Here is a 22,119-nt window from a genome sequence, read left to right on the forward strand (position 1 = left end):
TGCCAGTGTGTATTCAGCACAGTAAGGACTTGTAAAGAAATTTAAGGGAAGGACCTTCCAGAGCAGAGTCCAGTGTGCACGGTGCGCGTGAGCACAAGTCACTCCCTCTACTTTCAGAAACCAGCTCTGGTCCTTTCAGAGGCCAAGAGCTCCAGAATTCTCAAACTTTTCAGTCACAACAAATACCTCAATTCTGAGCGGGGTAAAATTATAAGTCATAACAAAGTAAAACATTTTGGCATAAGTATGCAACCAAAAGAGATATGCCATCTTTCCAGCTAGTGTTACTCAGACCATCTTGCTTTATCCTCAGATTTGCTCCAGATTAGTCAAAAAGCTTTTGGCATGGGCAGACTGCAAAATGCCAAAAGCCAGTCTGAAAGGAGCCATGGATTTCCATTAAGTGCTCAGAACTGGCATGGTGGGAAGTGTCCGCAGGCGTCATCTTAGGAACTGAGGCCGAGCAAGGGGCTCAAGCACTGGGACCTGAGCTCTGAGAAGCATGGCACTGCCATCTCCCCTGCCCCACTGGGGAGGGCAGGATGCAGTCTGCAAATCCACACTTGAAAAATGGGCTGTTTTGGTTGACAGCTGTTGTTTTTTTTCTCAAAAGAAAAAGGATATGGGTCTTTGATGAAACAAGGTTGCAAAATAGAAGGCTTTTTGTTTTCAGCCAGGAGAGAGGGAATGGGAATGAGCCTTCTGCGTAGAGTCTGTAAGTGCAGTCCCTCAGGATGGGCAGCTCAGACAGTCCCATGACAGAAAAGGACACATGCGGGCATGCTGGGGAGAGCAAGGACTGCTGAGGACAGGAATTTGAGTGCATATCCATGAATTAAAGGAGGGCTGGAGCAAGAAAGCCCTTTCTCGCTAAAATAGCTGGAGCAGGAGGTGTGAAATGTCCCAGGAACAGCCTTACACAGGCAAGAGGCGCAGTCACCCTTACGAACTTTTATCTGGACAGAAAAGAAGATGTTTCAATAAAAACAAGCGTTAATGACAGTTCAGTAAAGAGGGTGTTTATGACTCTCAGTTCTAAGTGGGCTGTGAAGCCACTTCAGGAGCCAGCAGCAATCAGTGTACTCAGGGGTCACCTCCGCAGGCCTCGCCTCTCTGTGATCACGGCCCCTCCTGACTGACTCACTCCCCAGGACCCCGAGGCAAGGAGGAGGTCGCCCTTCAGCCTTCAGTCTTCTTTAGCAAGAAAACCCTGTGATGCACGGAATCAGTTCTCCCGTAAATGGATGCTACAAAGCACAGGGAAATACGACCAGAAGGGAAACACACCACTGAAAGTCTGGCCAGGCTTTTCAGAAACACTCACTCCCATTACAACCCAGCTCACTGGCATTTCAAATCATCAGAATTCTACACACAGCTCCTGGACAGGACACTCTGTGACAGACCTCACCTGTCTGTGCCCAGGGAGCTGTGTGACATGGACATTGATATAGACTGTCGTCTGCTTCCGCTGCTTTTGTTTTTCATTTTCTTTGAAGCACAAGCTCACTGTTACAGATTAAAATACGGTAAGTACTGCTGGGACCTAATTGTTCATCATCGTAAGATAACTGCCAGGTAGCTGGATACAGAAGTGTTCTCCCGAGCCACTATTTCCCTCATGGCCAACTAAGAAATGCCACCTTGCTGTGAACAGGAAGGTGGGCAGGGCACAGATGCTCCAAGCCAGGAGGATAGGCTAGGTCTCATTTTGTACCTTTAGTCTTTACATGACTAAAGACCCCTTACAGAGGAAATAGCCAGGATTTGGCTGGAACACTATTTTTATTACAACATGTTTATACATCTGCAGGTAGAAGAAAAGTTTTTACCCTCCGTTAAACAGAATGGCTTACCCCCCCCACCCCGCCCACATCACTTGATTATGGTTATGGTTCAACAGATGCATTTTTCAAAGGATCATTTACTCATTAAGCCTCAAAGGAATTCTGTAGCCATTCCTGGTTACTTAATAAATTCAAAATATGTAAATGTATGTTTCTTCTCTCTTTTGTGATGCTTTTACTATTCCATACTTCAAACTTACCCTTTCCCATACTGTCTGAATTAGTGAGGTCCTGCTAAACACCTAGTAAATGGCCACACATAACACAGACACGCAGAACAAGGAAAAACATACACAATGTAGAGGTTTAAAAATTAAACTAAATTAAAAAGCTAAACAATGGAAATACTATGCACCAATTTCAAAGTGTCCTCTGAGGAGGCCTGGATTCACAGACAGCCTAGGAATAGGCTGGAAGTACAGGTGGACAATTGAAACAGGGCAGCGCTGTGTTCATCTGTTTTGTATACTGGCCAACTGGAGGAGGTATCTTTTGAAGAAAGGGTTCCTCAGTAAAACAGTTTGAAAACCATCTCTGTGCAAACTTCAAAAAGCTACGTATGTCAGCAGACGTATAGCTAAGGAAGACAGAAGAATGCCAAAGTAAATGGATGGACAGGATTTTTAACTCTCCCTCACCTTAGACACATGAACTGCACTGGTCCAAGAGAAACATCTCAAACGATCCACACTTTTCCCATCCATGGAGACCGTAACAGTAAGAAACAGTGCTGAGATTTCTTCTAGAACCACTATTCCTCCCACTCTGCACTAAGGAGGTCAGAGAGAGCGTGGCGACAGCAGGGCTCTTCCTTCCTCGGCACAAGAGACCCTCACTCGTCTCAGTCTACCTGTGCCCCAGCTACATACATAGCAGCTCAGTTCTCTTCTCATTTGCCAACCAGCATCTACGAGACATGTAACAGAAACATCTAATAACAACTGAAATGGATTTACCTGCCAGCCCTTGTCCGCAGTCCTGTAGTAGGGATAGTTTTTCGTGATGTGCGTATAAATTCCATTTAGGGTGAGTTGTTTATCAGGAGCCATCGTAATTGCTTGTACGATTAATTGTGCATAGGAATAAGGTGGCTTTGAATCATCCTGTGTTTAAGTTTAAAAAAAAAGTATTGAAGTTATCAAAATTTTTACTAAAATTCAGGATTCTTGACATTTTTGAGCATTCCTATGATAATGCTTAGTTTTCCTTCCTACAGAAGTAATCTAATATGATGGGGGAAACTCCCTGGCAGACCAGTGGTTAAGACACAGCGCTCTCACTGCTGAGGGCCCAGGTTTGATCTGTGGTCAGGGAACTAAAATCCCACAAGCCACGTGGCAGGGGGAAGAAAAAAAAGTAATATAATATGATGGGAAAGCATCTGGAAAATTGGGAGGAAGCAAATGGATGCATGTAGAGCAGCATAAAAAAGAACATTAAAACCACATAAAGAAAAAGTCCAAATGGTAAAAATGAAAAGAATAAGAAAATGAGAAAAGCTGCCTCACCTCAGCAGGGTCCACAGCATGCACACTAAACCATGCCAGAGGCCCATCACGTGGCTCTAGCAGTCAAGGGAAGAGCTGGGCCAGGACAGTGGTGGCAAAGGGTGGAGTGAGCCACCCTCTCTCAGGCCCCTGTGGGGGTCCTCATACACACAAGGAGATGGGGCAAGAATGCTGAACACCCCAGCGCCGGAGTGAGGACCACTCAGAAACAAGTGTCCATCAAGAGGCCCCTCCTGTAAGAAAACCCCACGCAGAGGAGAGCACCAGGAGCCAGACACAGGGTCCCCACACCAGGGTCCAAGGCACTCGGGCAGGCGTTGTTCAGGTGTGCAGGGCTGCCATGCACACCGCAGGATGTTGGCGTTCCTGGTCCCAGCACACTCAAGGCCACCAGTGGCTCTCTGCCATTGTGACAACTCAGAACCCCATACACATGCACAAGGCCACTGGGGAGACGGTGCACCTCTGGCTGTGAACTGGGAAATACACATATCAACAGAGAAACCACAAAACCTAACGCTGAATGTAAACAGTAAGCTGCAAAAGAACACATTCAAGATGACACTCCTTATATGAGGTTTAGAAATGAACAATTTAGGGGGCCTCCCTGGTGGCGCAGTGGTTGAGAGTCCGCCTGCCGATGCAGGGGATACGGGTTCGTGCCCCGGTCTGGGAGGATCCCATATGCCGCGGAGCGGCTGGGCCCGTGGGCCATGGCCGCTAAGCCTGTGCGTCTGGAGCCTGTGCTCCGCAACGGGAGAGGCCGCGACAGTGAGAGGCCCGCGTACAGCAAAAAAAAAAAAAAAAAAAAGAAATGAACAATTTAGATACTGTTTAGAGATAAATACAAATAGGCAGACAAGCAGAGGACTGTAGGATGGGTGAGGAAGGAAAGGGAAGTGCCAAAGAACGGAATGCAGGCTTCACCTGTACAGGCTAACTTTAGTCCTGACAGCTGGCCGTGGGCATGTGCTCTGCACTGGAAGACTGAACCACCTGTTATCCCAGCACCCCACTTTTATTTACTTTTTTTTTTTTTTTTTTGCAGCACGCGGGCCTCTCACTGTTGTGGCCTCTCCCGTTGCGGAGCACAGGCTCCGGATGCACAGGCTCAGCGGCCATGGCTCACGGGCCCAGCCACTCTGTGGCATGTGGGATTTTCCCGGACCGGGGCACTAACCTGTGTCCCCTGCATCGGCAGGCGGACTCTCAACCACTGCGCCACCAGGGAAGCCCCATTTTTTATTTTTTAAAATATTTATTTATTTGGCTGCACCAGGCCTTAATTGTGGCATGTGGGTGTGGCCTGCGGGATCTTCATTGTGACGTGCGGGATCATTAGCTGCGTCATGCAGGATCTTTCATTAGTTGCGGCATGTGGGATCTCTTTTAAGTTCGTGTGGGATCTAGTCCCCTGACCAGGGATCGAAGCCGGGCCCCCTGAATTGGGAGTCTGAGCCACAGGATCACCAGGGAAGTCCGTTAGCACCCCATCCATCCATTCACTCATTCACTCATTCATTAATTTATTTATTAATGGCTGCATTGGGTCTTTGCTGCTGCGCACAGGCTCTCTCTAGTTGCAGCGAGTGGGGGTTACTCTTCGTTGCAGTGCACGGGCTTCTCATTGCGGTGGCTTCCCTCTGCTGTGGAGCACGGGCTCTAGGCGCGCGGGCTTCAGTAGTTCTGGCACTCGGGCTCAGCAGCTGTGGTTCGCGGGCTCTAGAGGGCAGGCTCAGTAGTTGTGGCTCACAGGCTTATTTGCTCCGCGGCATGTGGGATCTTCCTGGACCAGGGCTCGAACCCGTGTCCCCTGCACTGGTAGGCTGATTCTTAACCACTGCACCACCAGGGAAGTCCCCAGCACCCCACTTTTAAATAGCTGATATTTCCTGAGCACTTGGACCAGGCTCTGCCCTGTCTGTCCCCTGAGGGAGCTCACGCTGAGTTACAGGAAAGGGACGGTGGAATGGCTGAGCTGGAGTCCACACAAGGTGAGAGTACAAAGCCTTCCTCACTGTGCCTATGCTGCTGTGTTTCCTTGTTATCTTTCTTCTATACATTTCAATTTTTTAAAAAAGCTTTTTTATACTGAAAAACGTAATACAGACAGGAAAGTCCATAATACATCCATATCAGGTAAAAACAAAATTTTGTAAAATGAACAACAGTACAACCAACACTAGGTCAAGAGAGAACACAGCCCACGTATCAGTAGCTTCCTCACGCCCCCTCTGCCTCCCAGAGAGGCCACCACTATTCCTGACATTTTGTACTAATCATAACCTTACTGTGACTTAAGTCTTAGCATCTAAGAATGCATCTTGAAACAATTTAGTTTTGCCTGGTTTTAAACAGGCAAATGGACTATGGACAAAAATGGAACCAACAGGGGGTGCCCCTCTGTGTCTGCCCCCGCCCAGCACCCTGTACAAGAGGCTCCTGGCTGCTGTGGAGAGACAGTGCCCAGCCACGGCTTATCCATTCCCATGGCTATGACGTGTCCTATGACACGAATATACCACATTTTATAAATACATAAAGTAACACTATGCCTGGTTTTATTTTTTCACGTAGCATTATATCAAGAGCACTTCCATATCAGTAACTATGTCACATAATATCCCCTTACTTAATCATTCTTCCCTCAGTTAGGGGCATTTAGGTTGCTTTCAATTTTCTGTTTTATATGAACTTTTGTTTTGAGATTTTTGTCCATTTCCCTTAAATGAAGTCCTAGAAGGGGTATTACTGGGTCAAAGAATAGAAATAGGCAGGGTCCTACTGTGGGCCATCAATAATTACCATCCAGGGACTTCCCTGGTGGTCCAGAGGTTAAGAATCCACCTTCCAATGCAGGGCATGTGGGTTTGATCCCTGGTCAGGGAACTAAGATCCCACATGACGCAGAGTAACTAAGCCTGTGTGCTGCAACTACTGAGCCAAAGCGCCACAACTACTGAGCCCGCGCATGCCGCAACTATTGAGACTGAGCACTCCGCAGCCTGTGCTCCACAACTAGAGAGAAGCCCGCGCACCGCAACGAAGAGCCTGCATGCCACAATTAAGATCCAATGCAGCCAAATAAATTAAAAAAAAAAAATAACTACCATCCAAAAGGGGGACTGATGTGTCCTCTCTAAAGTGTGTGTTTGTGTGCATATGTGTTCACATGTACATTCAGACATGTGTGTGTGCAACCTTCAGCATCTGGGAAAGGAGAACTAAATCCCAAGGGTGGTCTCCTAGGACAGCAGGCAGTGAGCTTGTGAGGACCAAGGGTTCAAGCTCTCAGCACCTGGGCCCATAGCTGCCACCAAGGAGGGCCCAGTGCTGAATGACCAAAAGAATGCATCTCTAGTGCCCTGCACTGAGAACATGCTCAGCAATGACCCAACATCCGCGCAGACGTGCACTTCTCAAAAGGCCCTGGGGGGGATGTTCCTTGACATGCAGGCAATGCAGTGAGGACAGCTGGCTCCCCAACAGGCCCTGGGTTCTGTTTCGAGGCTATAAAACATTTACCTTTGGGCTGTCTCCACCTGAAGCTTCCTTCTCATTTTCTGGCTGTGAGTTGTCGGCCATTAAATTGAGGTCAGATGGTATCACACGGCCCATTTTGTACCCTGAAGACCCTGCTCCCCGGGGGCTGGATGGACAGGAGTTCGCAGCACTGGGGGCGAGAAAAGGTTGTTCCTATCAGTCTATGGGAAAACGGACATCACACTGTGTTTCAACAACCGACTCTTAATTCAAGGAAGACAAAGTTTAGAAGTAAGAGAACTTCAGCATTTTCCATGGAAAAATGGACTCATTAACTCTGTGAAATTTAAGATCACCCTAAGAAATCAGGTATTTGCTTCCACATGTGTCGTCTTAGGAACTTACCAAGGACACAGAACCATGCATGATGGCTCCGGGGCTCAGCCTGGTAGAGGGACACAGACCACTGCTCTGCTCGCCCCCTCCCACCAGAGAGCTGAGGACAGGCTGTGACAAAGGACATGGCTTCCAGCTACACTGGAAAGGTCAGGGGGAGTCTGAAGAGAGGGGGACAGCAGCGAGGCTGAAGACAGGATGCACAAAGAGGGGAGGAGGTCATGGATACAGACACGCAGGCTGTGACGGGCTCACAGGGAACACCCAGAAATCAGAAACAGGAACCTGTTTTCAAACATGCACTTTTTTTTTTTTTCACAAGGTAGGGCTTGGCCATGATGCTGAGAATGCTCTGATTCTTGATCTCTGCTGATTAAGAGCCACATTCATTTGTGATAATTCACCAAGTTATGTATTTAACTTATTCTCCCTTTTCTGTACAGTATTATACTTTACAAAAGAGAACAAGCTACTGAAATGGAAGGATGCCAAGATAAGATTGTTTTAAAAATCCAGTAAGTTATAGAATAGTATGTATGGTTAGATCTCACTTATGTTTTGGATAAAAAAAAGTCAAGCATTGCAAATGTATAGAAAATTTCTGGAAAAAATACCTAAGAAACAGTAGTTACCTCCAAAAAACTGAACTGGAAAGGAGGGGCTCAGGAGGTGGAACAACACACTATTACCTGGCACCCTCTGAAGCACTACTGGACTCTCTACCATGAACATGCACCGTCAGTATATGCACTCACCCACGAAACAAGTGTTTATTACTGCATGCCAGGAACAACTCTTAAAGCACTGGGGAGAGAGGAACAAGACAGATGGCAGGACCACACTCTTGGCACTCCTGCTTTATGATTTTAAAACTAGCTAACATAAATGAAGGGTCAATGTGGTGAGTGGCCCCACTGGCTGGGTGGTGGTGGGCTCCACCACCGTGAGCTGTCTAAACAGGGGGGGGGGTGCTCTGCTGCTCAGTGCTGGCGGTGGGGTATGGAGAGGGGACGAGCAACGAAAACAGGATGAAGATGGGGCAGGGGGTGAGGAGAGACTGCATCAGCTCCTGACCCAATCCCTAAAGCTTCTAACCACCTCCAGTTCCCTGAGCGCCCACAGAACTTCTGTCTCCACATGGCCAGGCAGTGTGTCAGTGATCTGACCCTAAGGCTGCTGCTTCCACTGTGGGCCGCTGTCCCACGTGCGTAAACATGGGCTTTCTCCTCTTCCTCTGTGAATTCTGTGCACTTTTCACACAGTGCTGAATAAAAATCGGGGCACCGGCTGCTGAATTCTGCTTACCCACTGCCACACTTACTACCTGGTCCATCTAGTCACATACAGACAAATTCAACCAAGTGGGAGAGACAGAGGCACCATCCTCAGCAGAGCAGCCATGGCAGGGGGCAGAGAAGGGGCCCAAGAGCAGCTGCACTCACATAACACCAAGCAAGGGTGCAGCCAGAGTCTACCTGACACTCCTTCCAGGCCTTTCCAGGAGGATACCTTTCTGTCCATGCTGGCTTTTAAGATAAGAAACAGAAGTGTCCGACTGAAAGCTACAACCCAGAGCTGCCAGTGTTCCCTCTGTGCCCTCCTTGCTCTGCTACATGTAGGGGTCAGTCCCAGTGCACGAGGCAAGGCCTTCTCTGCCTGCCAGCCATGCCCTGCGGACACACCTGGACAGTAGGAGATTGGCTCTCAAGAGAACCAAATGTGTTCCTTTTGCACCTAAGTCTAACATTACTCACATGGAAGAAGATGCCTGAATACATACTTCACTCTTCTAAGACCCGACAGAACACAGGAGGACCGACCATCTGAGCCCTGTCCTAGGGTCACGCCTGCTGGTCCCGGGCAATTCCTGACCTGACCCTCAGCTACTGCCCCCTGAAAGCACCGCACAACATGACCATCTTGCACTGGGTTATGCGGTGGAGAGCACGCCTTGAGGCACCATCCTCCACTTCCTGAGGCTCCCAGTCTCTCAGGACATCAGGACAAACAGAAGTTTGTCACCTCACTGTGGTCAAACTCAGTAATCCAAAGTTTAAGTCATCAGAATTTGCATGAAATTGTAGCAAACAAAAAAACTCAAAATGCAACTGAAAACCCACCTCACACTTTAGACCAATAAGACAAATCGTCTATCCTTTAAACTTACACTCAAATAAAAGAATCCACAAGTGAAAACAAGGAACATTTGGGAACTGTGTTTCATATGCAGGAAACTAAGCGCAAACAGTGCTCAGAAACTAAACAATATTATAAGTGCCCTCAGCATCTCCCTCTCCATGTAGGTCAGCACCAGGGAAGGGAGAAGATGTCGCTGTGCGCTGCTGCCCACTACTGTGACGTACGATGGCTTCTGAATGTCCCACAGCAAGAGGCAAGGACTGAAATTTGGACAGGGTCATGTCCACCTTGGCACATGCACACCCTGACCCCACGGTGACCCGTCTACCATGTAAGCTGCTGTGTACCTGATGGTTCCTGTGGGGGAGGGGAGGGGGCTGATGAGGTGGGCCATGGTGTCTGGAATGTTGATGGTCAGCGGCGAGATGTGAGCCTGCACGGGCTTCACAGGGGACTCGGGCGCTTCCTGTTTCTCCCTCTTCTCGCTGGACAGGGCAGTGAACGTGATCTTGATGTTTGTGCTCGGGAACCTGAACGTGCACCTAAAAAAGAAAAGCCAACTGTCAGCGCCCATCTGCCGATCGGTGGGCAGGATGCCCCACCCACAACAGGTCGCAGAGCCCGAGTGTCCCCAAACATACTGGAGCCTCGACTTGCATGGAAGAGTCGGAGAGAAGCCCACTTCAAGTTCACCTCACATGTTACAAGTCGATTAATGAGTGAAACACAAAGGAGGCATCACATGATTTAAAAACACTAGTAAGCAAAAACATCATTTAGACCAGCTCAACAGGAAAAAAAAAGGGGGGGGGGAGGAGACTCAAAAACCACTTAATCTACACTGGGTAGGGTCTGGAGACAGGCTTGGGATCTGGAGATGTGCTCTTGGCATTGAGTGGGTGGAGGCCAGGCAGGAATGCTGCTAACTCCGCAGTGCATGGACGGTCCCATCACAAGGAGGAGACGCCCCAGGCACGCCCCTCACCTTCTTACCTCTGATGACATCTCTTGCCCAGCCCTTCTCTCAGGTTCCCACTCTAGTCTGTCTGCAGCCAGTAGCCAGGGTATTTCTAAAACAGCAAGATCTGCATGTGGTGTTCAAAGATACAAAAAGGCCAGCTTCTGTCTCTTCTGCCCTCGGGGCACAGCCCTTTCCTTCTCGAGGTCCTTCTCTTATGCTGTCCTCCCTCCACTTTAATACCCCAGAGGCCCCCACCCCACTGTGGGTCAGACCCCACATCCCTGCCTCTTGTCTGTTCCTCCCCTTGCTCACTACCCAGGGGTCCCCTCCCACCCCTCAGCTGCCTATCCAAGGGTCTCCTTACCGCCCCACACCCTCCCCTTGCTGCCTTGTTCCTCATTTCACTCTGGCCACATGATTCTATGTTACCCCACTTTTGCTTGTTGTCACCCCAATAGGATACAACCTCCATTAGAACAAAGCTCAGTTCACTGCTATAAACTGGAGACCAGAAGAGTCCCTGGTATATACAGAGAAGGCCCTCAGTACACACTTGTTGGAATTAATGAACAAGTGCCCAGTTTCATACATTAAAAAGGTAATTAAAACAAGCAAATCGGGCTTCCCTGGTGGCACAGTGGTTGAGAGTCCGCCTGCTGATGCAGGGGACACGGGTTCGTGCCCCGGTTCGGGAAGATCCCACATGTCGCGGAGCGGCTAGGCCCATGAGCCATGGCCGCTGAGCCTGCGCGTCCGGAGCCTGTGCTCCGCAACGGGAGAGGCCACAGCAGTGAGAGGCCCGCGTACCGCAAACAAAACAAAACAAAACAACAAAACAAAAAAACAAGCAAATCCCATGAGCCCACAATTGCAGCTGCCCCTTTGTCGCCAGCATGAGATTTGAATAATCAACTCCAGGCCTAGAAAAGAAGGGGATTAAGACCCCACTGGCCTTAATTTCTAGCACAATATATATAACAATTATGGGAGTAAGGAAGTTTCCTCCTTTTCCTCCCATCTGTAGTTCCCGAGCCCATCCTCAGGCGATAGTCACTGTTCACCAGGAAGGCCAGGCTGTGAGAACAAGCATCGTGACCCAGCACGAGGGCATCCGATCCTGCAGAGCAGTTACTTCTCTGTGCCTGTTTCCTCATCCACAAACAGATGACAGCATCTATCTCTGAGAGTACCATGAGGATTAATTCAAATATTTATCAAACACTCAAATGTTTATTAAAATGAAAAAACCAAACTACCTTCAGCCCCACTGTAAGATGTCAATAGTACTTGCTTTTCCTACAGTTGGACACACCATCCACTGTGTTGTTCGTCCCGTCATCACCTGGGAACTCACAGAAGCCCAGGCTGCACCACAGGAGCAGCACACCCACCTGCCTGTCCTCCATGTGCCACGGAAGCAACAAAGCACTGTGCACAATTCCAACACAGGAATGTGAGAATGGGACTCCTCCCTCCCCCAAGGGGTACCTACTTGTCTCCCGGGGTTTATTTCTGCTTTCCACAAAATAGGACCACACCCTGCATGTTGGCCCTCAGTCTGCACGTTCCCTCAGTGTCACCCACAGAGTCTGTTCGCACAGATGGCTGAGCGCTGCCTTCAGGGCTAGCACCACCACATGGAGGACTTCCTTCCTTTGTATCCTATTCCCAAAGTTTCCAATTAAAGACAACAATCGTCTCCACGGCACAGGCGCCATCCATAAACCTCAGGCTCCAAGGGCACAGAGGGCATCTAAAGCAACGCAAGGCACTGTCAGGCCACCTGCTGACAGCCTCTGACCAACAGCATGTGAGAGTGTCCCGGCCATCAGTGGACACTGCCACTAACCCCACCCCCTTGACAGGTGAAAATGGTATCTCTGTTTGCATCTAAGCGTGAACTTCTCATACGTGTATGAACCATGAAACACACTTAAAAGCTACCCAGGTAGTCTGGTAACTTTCTGTTTTTTAATCTGAGTTATGATTACATGGGTGAGTTCCTATTAGTGAAAATTCATCGAGTTATGCATGTATGAAACATACACTCTTCTGTATATGTAGTATACTTCAATAAAGAGTTGGTTTTTTTTTTAATAAAAAAAGCCATCTGTAGATGGATACAGAAATTGGTAAAATGTTGATAACATGTCAGGGAGTTCACAGAATATTTCCTATACTTTTGGGTTAACAATGGCGTATTTCTTTACCTGGGCACCCATGTTATAATTATAACCGATTTTTCTACGTAGGTTACATTCGAAGCAAAATACATCAAAATGGTGTTTGAGTTCTCTATGGAGTTCCATTAGTGATGAAATCTTTGTTCCCCTTTAGGGAATGTGAATGGCCACTGCTTGACTTTTCTAAGCTAGAAAAAAAAAAAACAGTGGGATAGGGACTTCCCCGGCGGTCCAGTGGTTACGGTTACGACTCCATGCTTCTACTGCAGGGGGCCCAGGTTGGATCCCTGGTCAGGGAACTAAGGTCCCACGTGCCACACAGTCAAAAAGAAATAAAATAAATTAATAAAATAAATAAAGCTTAATTACAGAGACTAGGTAGCCCAGCCCACCCTACCCAACATGTTAAAAAAAAAATAGTGGGATAATTTTAATTAGTTGTTTCACAAAAGTAAAAAGAGCAGCAAAACATTAAAACAGCAGACAAAGCAAGGTGAGTGTCAGATCTCCGTCTCCCCGCCACCACCACCAAGAGGCTGTTACGTCTGGGCACACTGGTCCTCGTTCCCATGAAGCACTTCAGGTCACGGAAAGGGTTGAAGAACCTAAAAGATCCTATACGGATTTGGGAAATCAAGAGCATGCTGCCCGGGTCTCACACCGCTTCGTACTATCACAACACCTAACACCATGTGCTCTTTAAAAATACTTCAACTGATCCTGAAAGATTTGTAATAAAGCTCAGTATAAAAACATGCATCTGTTTATGAGAACTGATAAATATGACAAAATAACAGAGAAAAGGGAAAGATTTTAAAATGAACAATAAGAAAAACCAGACAGCAGAAAGCAGAACGGCAAACCCCTAAGCAAAAAATGACCAGGTACCGAGCACCTCTAAGAAGCCGCACAACTTGAGCCACAAATCAAAACTGAAGCAACACAACAGCTGATGGTTTCAATCTTAGGCAAGGACCCTGATAAAAACTAAGTTTCTTTTACTTGAATAAACATTAACAATTTTAATATGGATTCAGAGTTGCAAATATCCTTTTCTTCACCTCTCTCTTAGTCTCCTATACTTGGTGACAGGCATTTTTCTTGTTGGAATGGAAACTCTTACAAATGAGATATGCAAGCCAATGGCTTGGGTCTAGAGCTCTGAATTTTCAGATTCACAGAGAAGCTCTAAGGATTCTGAAGACCTGTTTTTATTTATTTATTTAGTTCGTTAGTTACTTAGTTATTTATTTTTGACTGCATTGGGTCTTCGCTGCTGCGCCCAGGCTTTCTCTAGTTGTGGCGAGCAGGGGTCACTCTTCATTGCGGTGCGCAGGCTTCTCCTTGCAGTGGCCTCTCTTGTTGTGGAGCACGGGCTCTAGGCGTGCAGGTTTCAGTAGTTGTGGCGCACGGGCTTAGTTGCTCTGCGGCATGTGGGATCTTCCCAGACCAGAGCTCGAACCCATGTCCCCTGCATTGGTAGGCGGATTCTTAACCACTGTGCCACCAGGGAAGTCCCTGAAGACCTGTTCTTTATATATCAATACAAAGCCAGGCCTTGCTGCAAATACTTCAACACTAACATCACACAGCTAGACAGAAATAAGCCATATTGAAATAAGTCTCCAACCAAACAGAAAGTCAAATTTAGTGGTATCTCTATGCAAAGCAAGTTCAAACAATTAACCAATTAGGCAAACTATTCCCTACAACGAAGTCCAACTGGGCCACTTCAGAGGTGTAGCTGGCCCCAGGAAGAGGTTGGCTCCCATACCCTTTACACCACAGAGGACGAGACAGGCAGGAACAGTGGTCTGGCCCCACAGCACCACTCGGAAAGGTGAGTGCAGCAGATCAGCCTTCCACCTCAGCACCCACAGTGATGGCAGGCCCCCGGGGGGACGGCTACCATGTCCCCCAGCCTCCTGTCATCCTTCTCTGTCGTGGCACAGATTACTCAGACACACTTCCTGAGTTGGAAGAATCTCCCCACAAGTGGGCTCCATTTCTACCTACTTAAAACAACATGTCTGAATGCGATTCAGACAGTCATTATTAGGATAACTCTGGAGTCCCTCAGTTTTTAAAGAGCATTTTAGAAAGTTTAATGGGACGAGACCTGCAGATGCCAACCTCATGGCCAGGGCACAAAGCAGCAACAGTATCCCTGCCGTGGGGCACCGAGAAGACACTGCCTCACCTTTGGATTTCCTGCTAAAAATAACAAACCCAGATCTCACCAAGAGGAAACATCAGACAAATATTCTACAAAACAATGGGACTTTCCTGGTGGTCCAGTGGTTAAGACTCCATGCTCCCAATGCAGGGGGCTCAGGTTTGATCCCTGGTCAGGGAACTAGATCCCACATGCCACAACTAAGAGCCCACATGCTGGAAATAAAGATCCTGCATGCCGCTAAGACCCAGCACAGCCAAATAAATAAATAAATAAATAAATAAATAAATAAATATTAAAACAAACAAACAAAAAACCCCAACTTTCTCCAGCTCCCTAAATCTATGACCTGCTAACTTCCTATCTCACCCCCAGCAGATGACCCTACTTCTTTAAAAAAAAACCAAAAAACAAAAATCAACATAGAAGACACAGAAAGGCCGAGGAACAGTCACAAATGAGAGGAAAGTTCAATGCATGTGTGATCTAACTCTAGAAAAAGGGCATCAGTAAACGATTGCTAATCCAGTTAAGGCCAGTGGGTTAGGTAACAGTGTTGTATCAACGCTAATTGGTTCTGGTACCTGGGCTGTGGTTATGGAAGAAAATTTCTTAGGAAATATACATGGAAATACACATGGAAATATTTTAGAGGTAAAAATGCATCATGTATGCTGCTTATTCTCAAAATTTTCAGGGAAAAAACAGAGCAATGAAGCAAGTGTGGTAAATGTTAATATTTGGGGAATCTGGGAAAATGAGAATCTCTGTTCTACTTTTGCAACTTTTCTATAAGTCTGAGTAATTTCAAAGAAAAAGAAAAAAATTTGGAAACTTTCAAGATGTCCAATGCAAAGCTTGATGATCTAGGCCGTGCCACTCTAGGTGTCGCGGGGCCTGAGCCAGGCCAGGAACTGTGTCATGAGCCATGACAAGGAGAGCATACACACAGAGTGTTTGGAAACCATTTACCCTTCTACTTTTCAGAGTGGGCCTTCTCCACAGACAGTCTGAGAGCCCTTCTCTGGGACACATCTTCATCATTATCTGTCTTCTATACACTTCAGAATCCCACCAAATTCCAAGGACAATCTTGTGGGACACCTGACATAGTTATGAAATGTCACCTCACTGCAATTCTTATCAACTCCAGACCCTCCTCCAGAGTCTGTTTGTCCCTGATAGTCAGCCTCGGGCTAAGCAGGGAAATACAACCCCAGTTCTGGAGTTCACAGGACAGGGTCATGGCCACATTCACACAAGTGACCCTGCCATCTGTGCCCTCACATTCACCCAACACAGTTGGTGTCTGTTAAACCTACACACCGTCCCATCACTGGGCTTCCAGCCTGTGACCCAAGAAGCTGTGGTCTGTGGTGACACCATACTCCGTACTCTGGACTTCTTCTCTCCTGGGAAGAAGATGTGTCCCATCCTACATATAACAACATTCACACAGGACAGTATCTCCCTTCCATGTTCCCAGAGCACGGCACTGAGTGTGCTGACAGCCAGCACAGGCTGAACCCTGCTGTTCTACGAACGGCCCAATGTCTCTGTGGCTCACAGCAGAGGTCTGGGTCCAGCCCCTACCGTCCACCCCCCCACCCCGTAAGTGGCTGCTCATGGCTGCTCTGCTCCACGTTTCCCTCCCTCTGGGGCCCAGGCTGATGCAGTGGCTCCAGCGAGGATACTGCTGCTTCCAAGGCAGAGAGAAAAGACAGAAGGCACGAGTTCCGTGGCCACACCTGCGGTCAATGGGCAGAAAGGCTTACAGCGAGGACCCTCCCCCCACACCACCACCTCCCTAGTGTTAGCAATCCCAAGGGATGTCTGGAAAATCATTTCAAGTCCTTTCAGCTATGCAACTGGCCACAGAGACATTAGCTGAGCTGCTGACCTGCTCTCCAAGGGAAGAAATGAGAGGCCAGTTACTCTGTCATTCACCTCTGACAGCTGACAAAGATAATCTAATAAGAAGGGGAAGACAAACCGATCATTTAATCTTAACGATTGGCAAAGGAAAGACTGTGTTAATAAAAATAACATGTCACACAGGGTGGATGGACAGTGCTCTGAGGCCATCGATGACTTGCTATGAGCAGCAGTGATTGCCAAGGAGGAATGCAACAGGATCTTCTGCATTTGAAGAAATGTGTGGACAGTTACATCCAAGACTGGATCGGGAGGTAAGGGGGGAAATGAGGAAACCAGTGAGGAGGCTTCCAAGGAGCCGGGGTGTGCAGTGCTCACACCACGTGAGGCAGTGAGGACAGGAAGAGGAGACGGGATCTGACTGGTGGGAGATGGAAATAAACGGCCCTGATGACCCACCAATATGTGTGGGCACAGAAGGGAGAAGACCGCAGATGACTGGCTTCACATCTGGCTTGTGTGACTAAGAATGTTGGTACCAATTACTGAGATGCGGATGGATGAGGAACAGGCTGGGGGGTGCAATGGCTAAGTGGACACATGACCTCTGAGGTGCCCGTTACCCATAATCCCAGGGGGACGTCCAACAAGCCCCTCCTGAAACCTGAACAGGCACACTCGGTGTCCTCGGCAGTGAGAGGGTACATTCGCCACCTCACAGAGGAGAAAGAGCCTAAGAAATGCAAGCAGCAGCTCTGGTGGAAGAGAACAGCCTTCAGGACTCAAGTAAGCATTCCCCTGTGGCAGGAAACACTATTGTGGGAGTTTAACAATGGGTTCCAGTCCCAACTCAGTTATGATGGCAAGCCATGCCTCTTTTTTATCTTTTGCAAAAATGGAAGAAAAATTCCTCTCCTTTCCAAACCCTGAGGCGGACTTAGCCAAAAAGGCACTTTAAATGGGCCTATATATATACGCTTTGATCATTCTACTAGTTTCCTCTAATTTTTGACAGAAATATCAAAACTTTTACTACAACCTTTAATGAATTGTAGCCCTTAATCAATCACAGTTGTCAGTGACTCATAAATCACTCCCCCACCTGGGGCTGCCTTTTCTGTGGCTCCAAGAGCAACATGTCCACACCACCAGTCAGCCCTACCCGCTGGTCACGCTGGGCTGCCACCACCATGGGTCTGAAAGGGCCACTTAGAGCCCTTCGCCCCAGAAGAAGGTATGTGGAGGGGCAGCTCATCAGCTCAGGAGAGGGCTGCCCCTCAGAGGAGGTGTCTTTGGGAGGCCAGCAGCCACTTATTAAGGAGCACAAGTCACAGGTCGACAGCCTGACCCACTATAAGACAGGTTAGGACAATGAAGACCATACTGGAAGGAGCCCGAAACCCTAAGTAGTCCACAATTTTCTCTGCTGCTCCTCTGCGGTAAACCTCAAGCAACATCTATTACCTCACTTGACTTCTTACCCTGAAAAATGATAAAACATTCTATAAAACTCATGAAACACAATGGTGTTTATTAAAAGAGGCCACATTACTAGTTTTTGTTGGGTTTAGCATGAATTTTTTATATATAATAAAGCTATTCCTTCTTTTTTAAATTTATTTTTTATTTATTTTTGTCTGCGTTGGGTCTTTGTTGCTGCGCGTGGGCTTTCTCTAGCTGCAGAGAGCGGGGGCTCCTCTTCGTTGCGGTGCACGGGCTTCTCATCGCGGTGGCTTCTCTTGTTGCAGAGCACAGGCTCCAGGCACGCACGCTTCAGTAGTTGCAGCACACAGGCAGCAGTTGCGGCACTCAGGCCCTACAGTGCACGGGCTTCAGTAGCTGCGGCGTGTGGTCTCAGTAGTTGGCATGCAGGCTTCAGCAGTTGTGGCTTGCAGGCTCTAAAGCAGGCTCAGTAGTTATGGCGCACGGGCTTAGTTGCTCTGTGGCATATGGGATCTTTCTGGACCAGGGCTCGAACCTGTGTCCCCTGCATTGGCAGGAGGATTCTTAACCACTGCGCCACCAGGTAAGTCCCTAGCATGAACTTCTAACCGGAGCCTCAAAAGTCTGATTCAATAAGACACCTGCGCAGCTTCCCTGGTGGCACAGTGGTTGAGAGTCCGCCTGCCGATGCAGGGGGACACGGGTTTGTGCCCTGGTACGGCAAGATCCCACATGCCGCGGAGCGGCTGGGCCCGTGAGCCATGGCCGCTGAGCCTGCATGTCCGGAGCCTGTGCTCCACAATGGGAGAGGCCACAACAGTGAGAGGCCCCATACCGCAAAAAACAAAATAAAAACAAAAACAAAAACAATAAGACACCTGCAACCTGGGCTCAGGCCCTGCGAGATTTATCTTTGAGTGAAGCACTTTCACTGCATGTTTAGCTTTGAGGTGACTTAGAAACTACACAGCACGTGAAACAAAGCTTTTCTGCGTGGACAGGGCCACTGCAGGCATGTGGCTAGTTAGTGAGTCAAACAGGTGTTGTGCTCAGAAGGGCCCACAGATGAGGCTGAATGTTCCGAAGCCAGCACCTTGAAATCTCTCCTTCATTTTATCTGAGTCTGTGTTTTGTAAATGAGGTCCAATGGGTCAAAGGACCACAGCCTGGGGCCTGGAGGCTCAGTTCACACACATCTTGCCTCCCACACCCCCTTCCCCTCCACAACCACCCACTGTCCAGGATGGGGCCCGGACAGGGGCACCTTGGGCACCTGGGAGAGTCTGCACTTGCCCCACGAGTACCCTTCCACCTAAGAAAGCTTGATATTAAATAACAAAAATACCGCAGCAGGTTGAGAGAGAGAGGCCACAAAAGAAATGAAAAGCTTTTTGCAGCTTCTTAAAAAACCGAGGTATAACTGATGTACAATATTATATGTTTCCAGTGTACAACACAGCGATTCACAATTTTTAAAGGTTATGTTCCATTTATAGTTATAAAATATTGGCTATATTCCCTTTGTTGTACAATATATCCTTGGAGATGTTTGCAGCATTCTTAATCCACACTTTCATTTTGCACTGGACCCCATGTATTATGGAGCTGGCCCTGTATCCTAAGGCACTAGTATATTAGGAAATGGTGCATTTCCATAGGCAGATCTGCTTTTGTACCCACAGACCACAAAGCCTTGATTCCAGAAACATTCCTGACCCAATTTAGAGAGCTGGTGTTGGGTTTTCCAGCAACACATGTGACCAGCAGCTTCACAACTGCTTCTGAATTTTTTCTTTGGCTTGGAGAAGAATTTTGTCTGTTGGCTACTTACTGCACTGCGATTCCATTAATGAAGGTACTGGAAAGAGCTGCCTTATCTACTACTTTGCGTGGCAATTTGCTGTTGGGGGAAAGGCTGACTCAGAGAAGTACACTCATTAAAAATCCTGATGCCAGGCTGAGGGTGAAGGCAGTACTGGATATTAGTATAGTCAATGTGATGCTTTGTGCTTCCAGCAGTCTTATAAAAATTTTCAGTCATTCAAAACATGTTCTAGACTAACAAAGATTTCCGCTAGTTGTAGAAATAATCCCATGAGCCCTCTCTCGCCTGGATCGCAAGCCACCACACCCACGGCTCTGGGTGCAAATGGCTGGGCGGGCCCTCCGTCCATGTCGCTGACGGTAGCAGCACACAGTCAATTTTGCTGAGCATACAGCAGGTGCTCAGAGAGAAGCGATTACCCCTCTGAGGTGGGACTACTCTTGAGATTACCCCAAACTTGCCCAAATAACGTTCACATGAAACCAAAGCAGGCTCTCCAACAGACACCTGACTCAGACTGAACTCCTAAGCAAAGCCGTGGGGCAGGGCCTGGGCGCCCTCCTTCCTCTCCCCAGTTCACAGCAATTCCTTCTGCCAATGCAGAAGAGCAGTAACCTCCAAATATTTTTGACTGTACACTTTTAAGTGAAAAATTAAGCAGGAGTCAACATATGACTAATATATCATCAAGAAATGAAAAGGCAAGGGACAGAATCGGAGAAATATTCATAATACACATAGCTCACAGATGACTTGTGTTCAGGATGTACGAAGAATTCTTAAAATTCAATAAGAACACAACCCATTAAAAATGGTCAAAGAGACCTTCACTAAAGTCGTACAGAAATGGCTAACAAGCACAGGAAAATATGCTCAACATCATTAGTCATCAGTGAAATGCAAGTCAAAACCACAATAAGATACCACTGCACACCCACAGAACGGCTAAGATGAAAAAACTGACAAAACCAAGTGCTGATGAGGTCACAGAGCAACTAGAACTCTCCCACACTGCTGGTGGGAATATAAAAGGGTGGGACTGCTTTGGGAAAGTCTGTTGGCTTCTTAGTAAAGCCACTCCACTCTTAGGCATTTGACAAAGAGAAATGAGAGCATCTGTCCACACAGACTCCTTTATGAATGGTCACAGCAGCAGGATGCATAACAATTCAACCTGGAAATGGCTCAGGTGTCCAGCAACAGGTGAATGGATCAACCAATGATGTTAAGTCCATGCAAGAAGATACTTCTCAACTACCACTCAACAATCACAAAGAAAAAAAACTGGGGGCTTCCCTGGTGGCGCAGTGGTTAAGAATCTGCCTGCCAATGCAGGGGACACAGGTTTGAGTCCTGGTCCAGGAGGATCCCACATGCCACAGAGCAGGTAGGCCCGTGTGCCACAACTGCTGGGCCTGCGGTCTGGAGCCCGCGAGCCACAACTACTGAGCCCATGTGCCACAACTCAGAAGCCCATGCACCTAGAGCCCATGCTCCGCAGCAAGAGAGGACACCTAAATGAGAGGCCTGCACACCACAGCGAGGAGCGGCTCCTACTCGCTACAACTAAAAAGAGAGCCCACACTCATCAGCAAGGACCCAGTGCAGCCAAAAATAAATAAATAAATTTGCAAAACCAAAACAGAACAACAAAAAAAAAGTGCCCAAACAAGCAACATGGATGAATCTCAAAAACATGTTAATCAAAAAAAGCCAAACTGAAGAGTACACACTGCATGATCCAATTCTTAAGAAATCCTAGAAAAGATAGAACTAGTCTACAGTGATGAAAAGCAGATCACTGATTACCTAGGACTTTCAGTTTAGTGAAGAGGGGCAATAGGGCAGGAGAGAGATTCTGGGAGATAGAAATGTTGTATTATCTTGATTGAAGTTTTGGTTACATATATATATGCATCGGTCAAAACTCTTTGAAAGGTACCCTTAAAATGGCTTTGTTTTATCCTATGTAAAGTATACCTCAAAAAATGTTTTCTAAAAGAAAAGATTAATGTGGCAACAACACATTCACATATGTATAAATTATATTACTGTACTACACATTATAAAACATAAAAATAGCAACCAAACAGGATGAGAAAAACAATCAGAAGTATTTCTTCCAAAATTCTAAAGGATCATCTTGATCTCTTTCTGGGGTACACACACACACTCTGGAGACTAATGTACTAGAGAAAACATCACTTTTGTTTTCCCTGTGAGGTTCCAAACACAAGGAATATAATGTCTAGGATTGTGGAATTTTTTTGTTATATTGAAATA

General features: G+C 47.4%; 1 protein-coding gene across 2 annotated transcripts in view; it reads right to left on the reverse strand.

Moving 5' to 3' along the window:
- FOXK2 (forkhead box K2) overlaps positions 1-22,119 on the reverse strand; it is a 71,654-nt gene that overhangs the window by 19,541 nt on the left and 29,994 nt on the right. For both annotated transcript variants that reach the window (XM_082603000.1, XM_082602999.1), the window contains exons 2-4: positions 9,721-9,915; positions 6,881-7,028; positions 2,804-2,950 (exon numbers count right to left, since the gene is read on the reverse strand). In XM_082603000.1, coding sequence (XP_082459126.1) covers positions 2,804-2,950; positions 6,881-7,028; positions 9,721-9,915 — 490 coding nt within the window. The remainder of the gene's footprint in view (positions 1-2,803; positions 2,951-6,880; positions 7,029-9,720; positions 9,916-22,119) is intronic.

Source organism: Mesoplodon mirus (genome assembly GCF_964341445.2).
Source record: "Mesoplodon mirus genome assembly, chromosome: 18".
NCBI lineage: Eukaryota > Metazoa > Chordata > Mammalia > Artiodactyla > Ziphiidae > Mesoplodon > Mesoplodon mirus.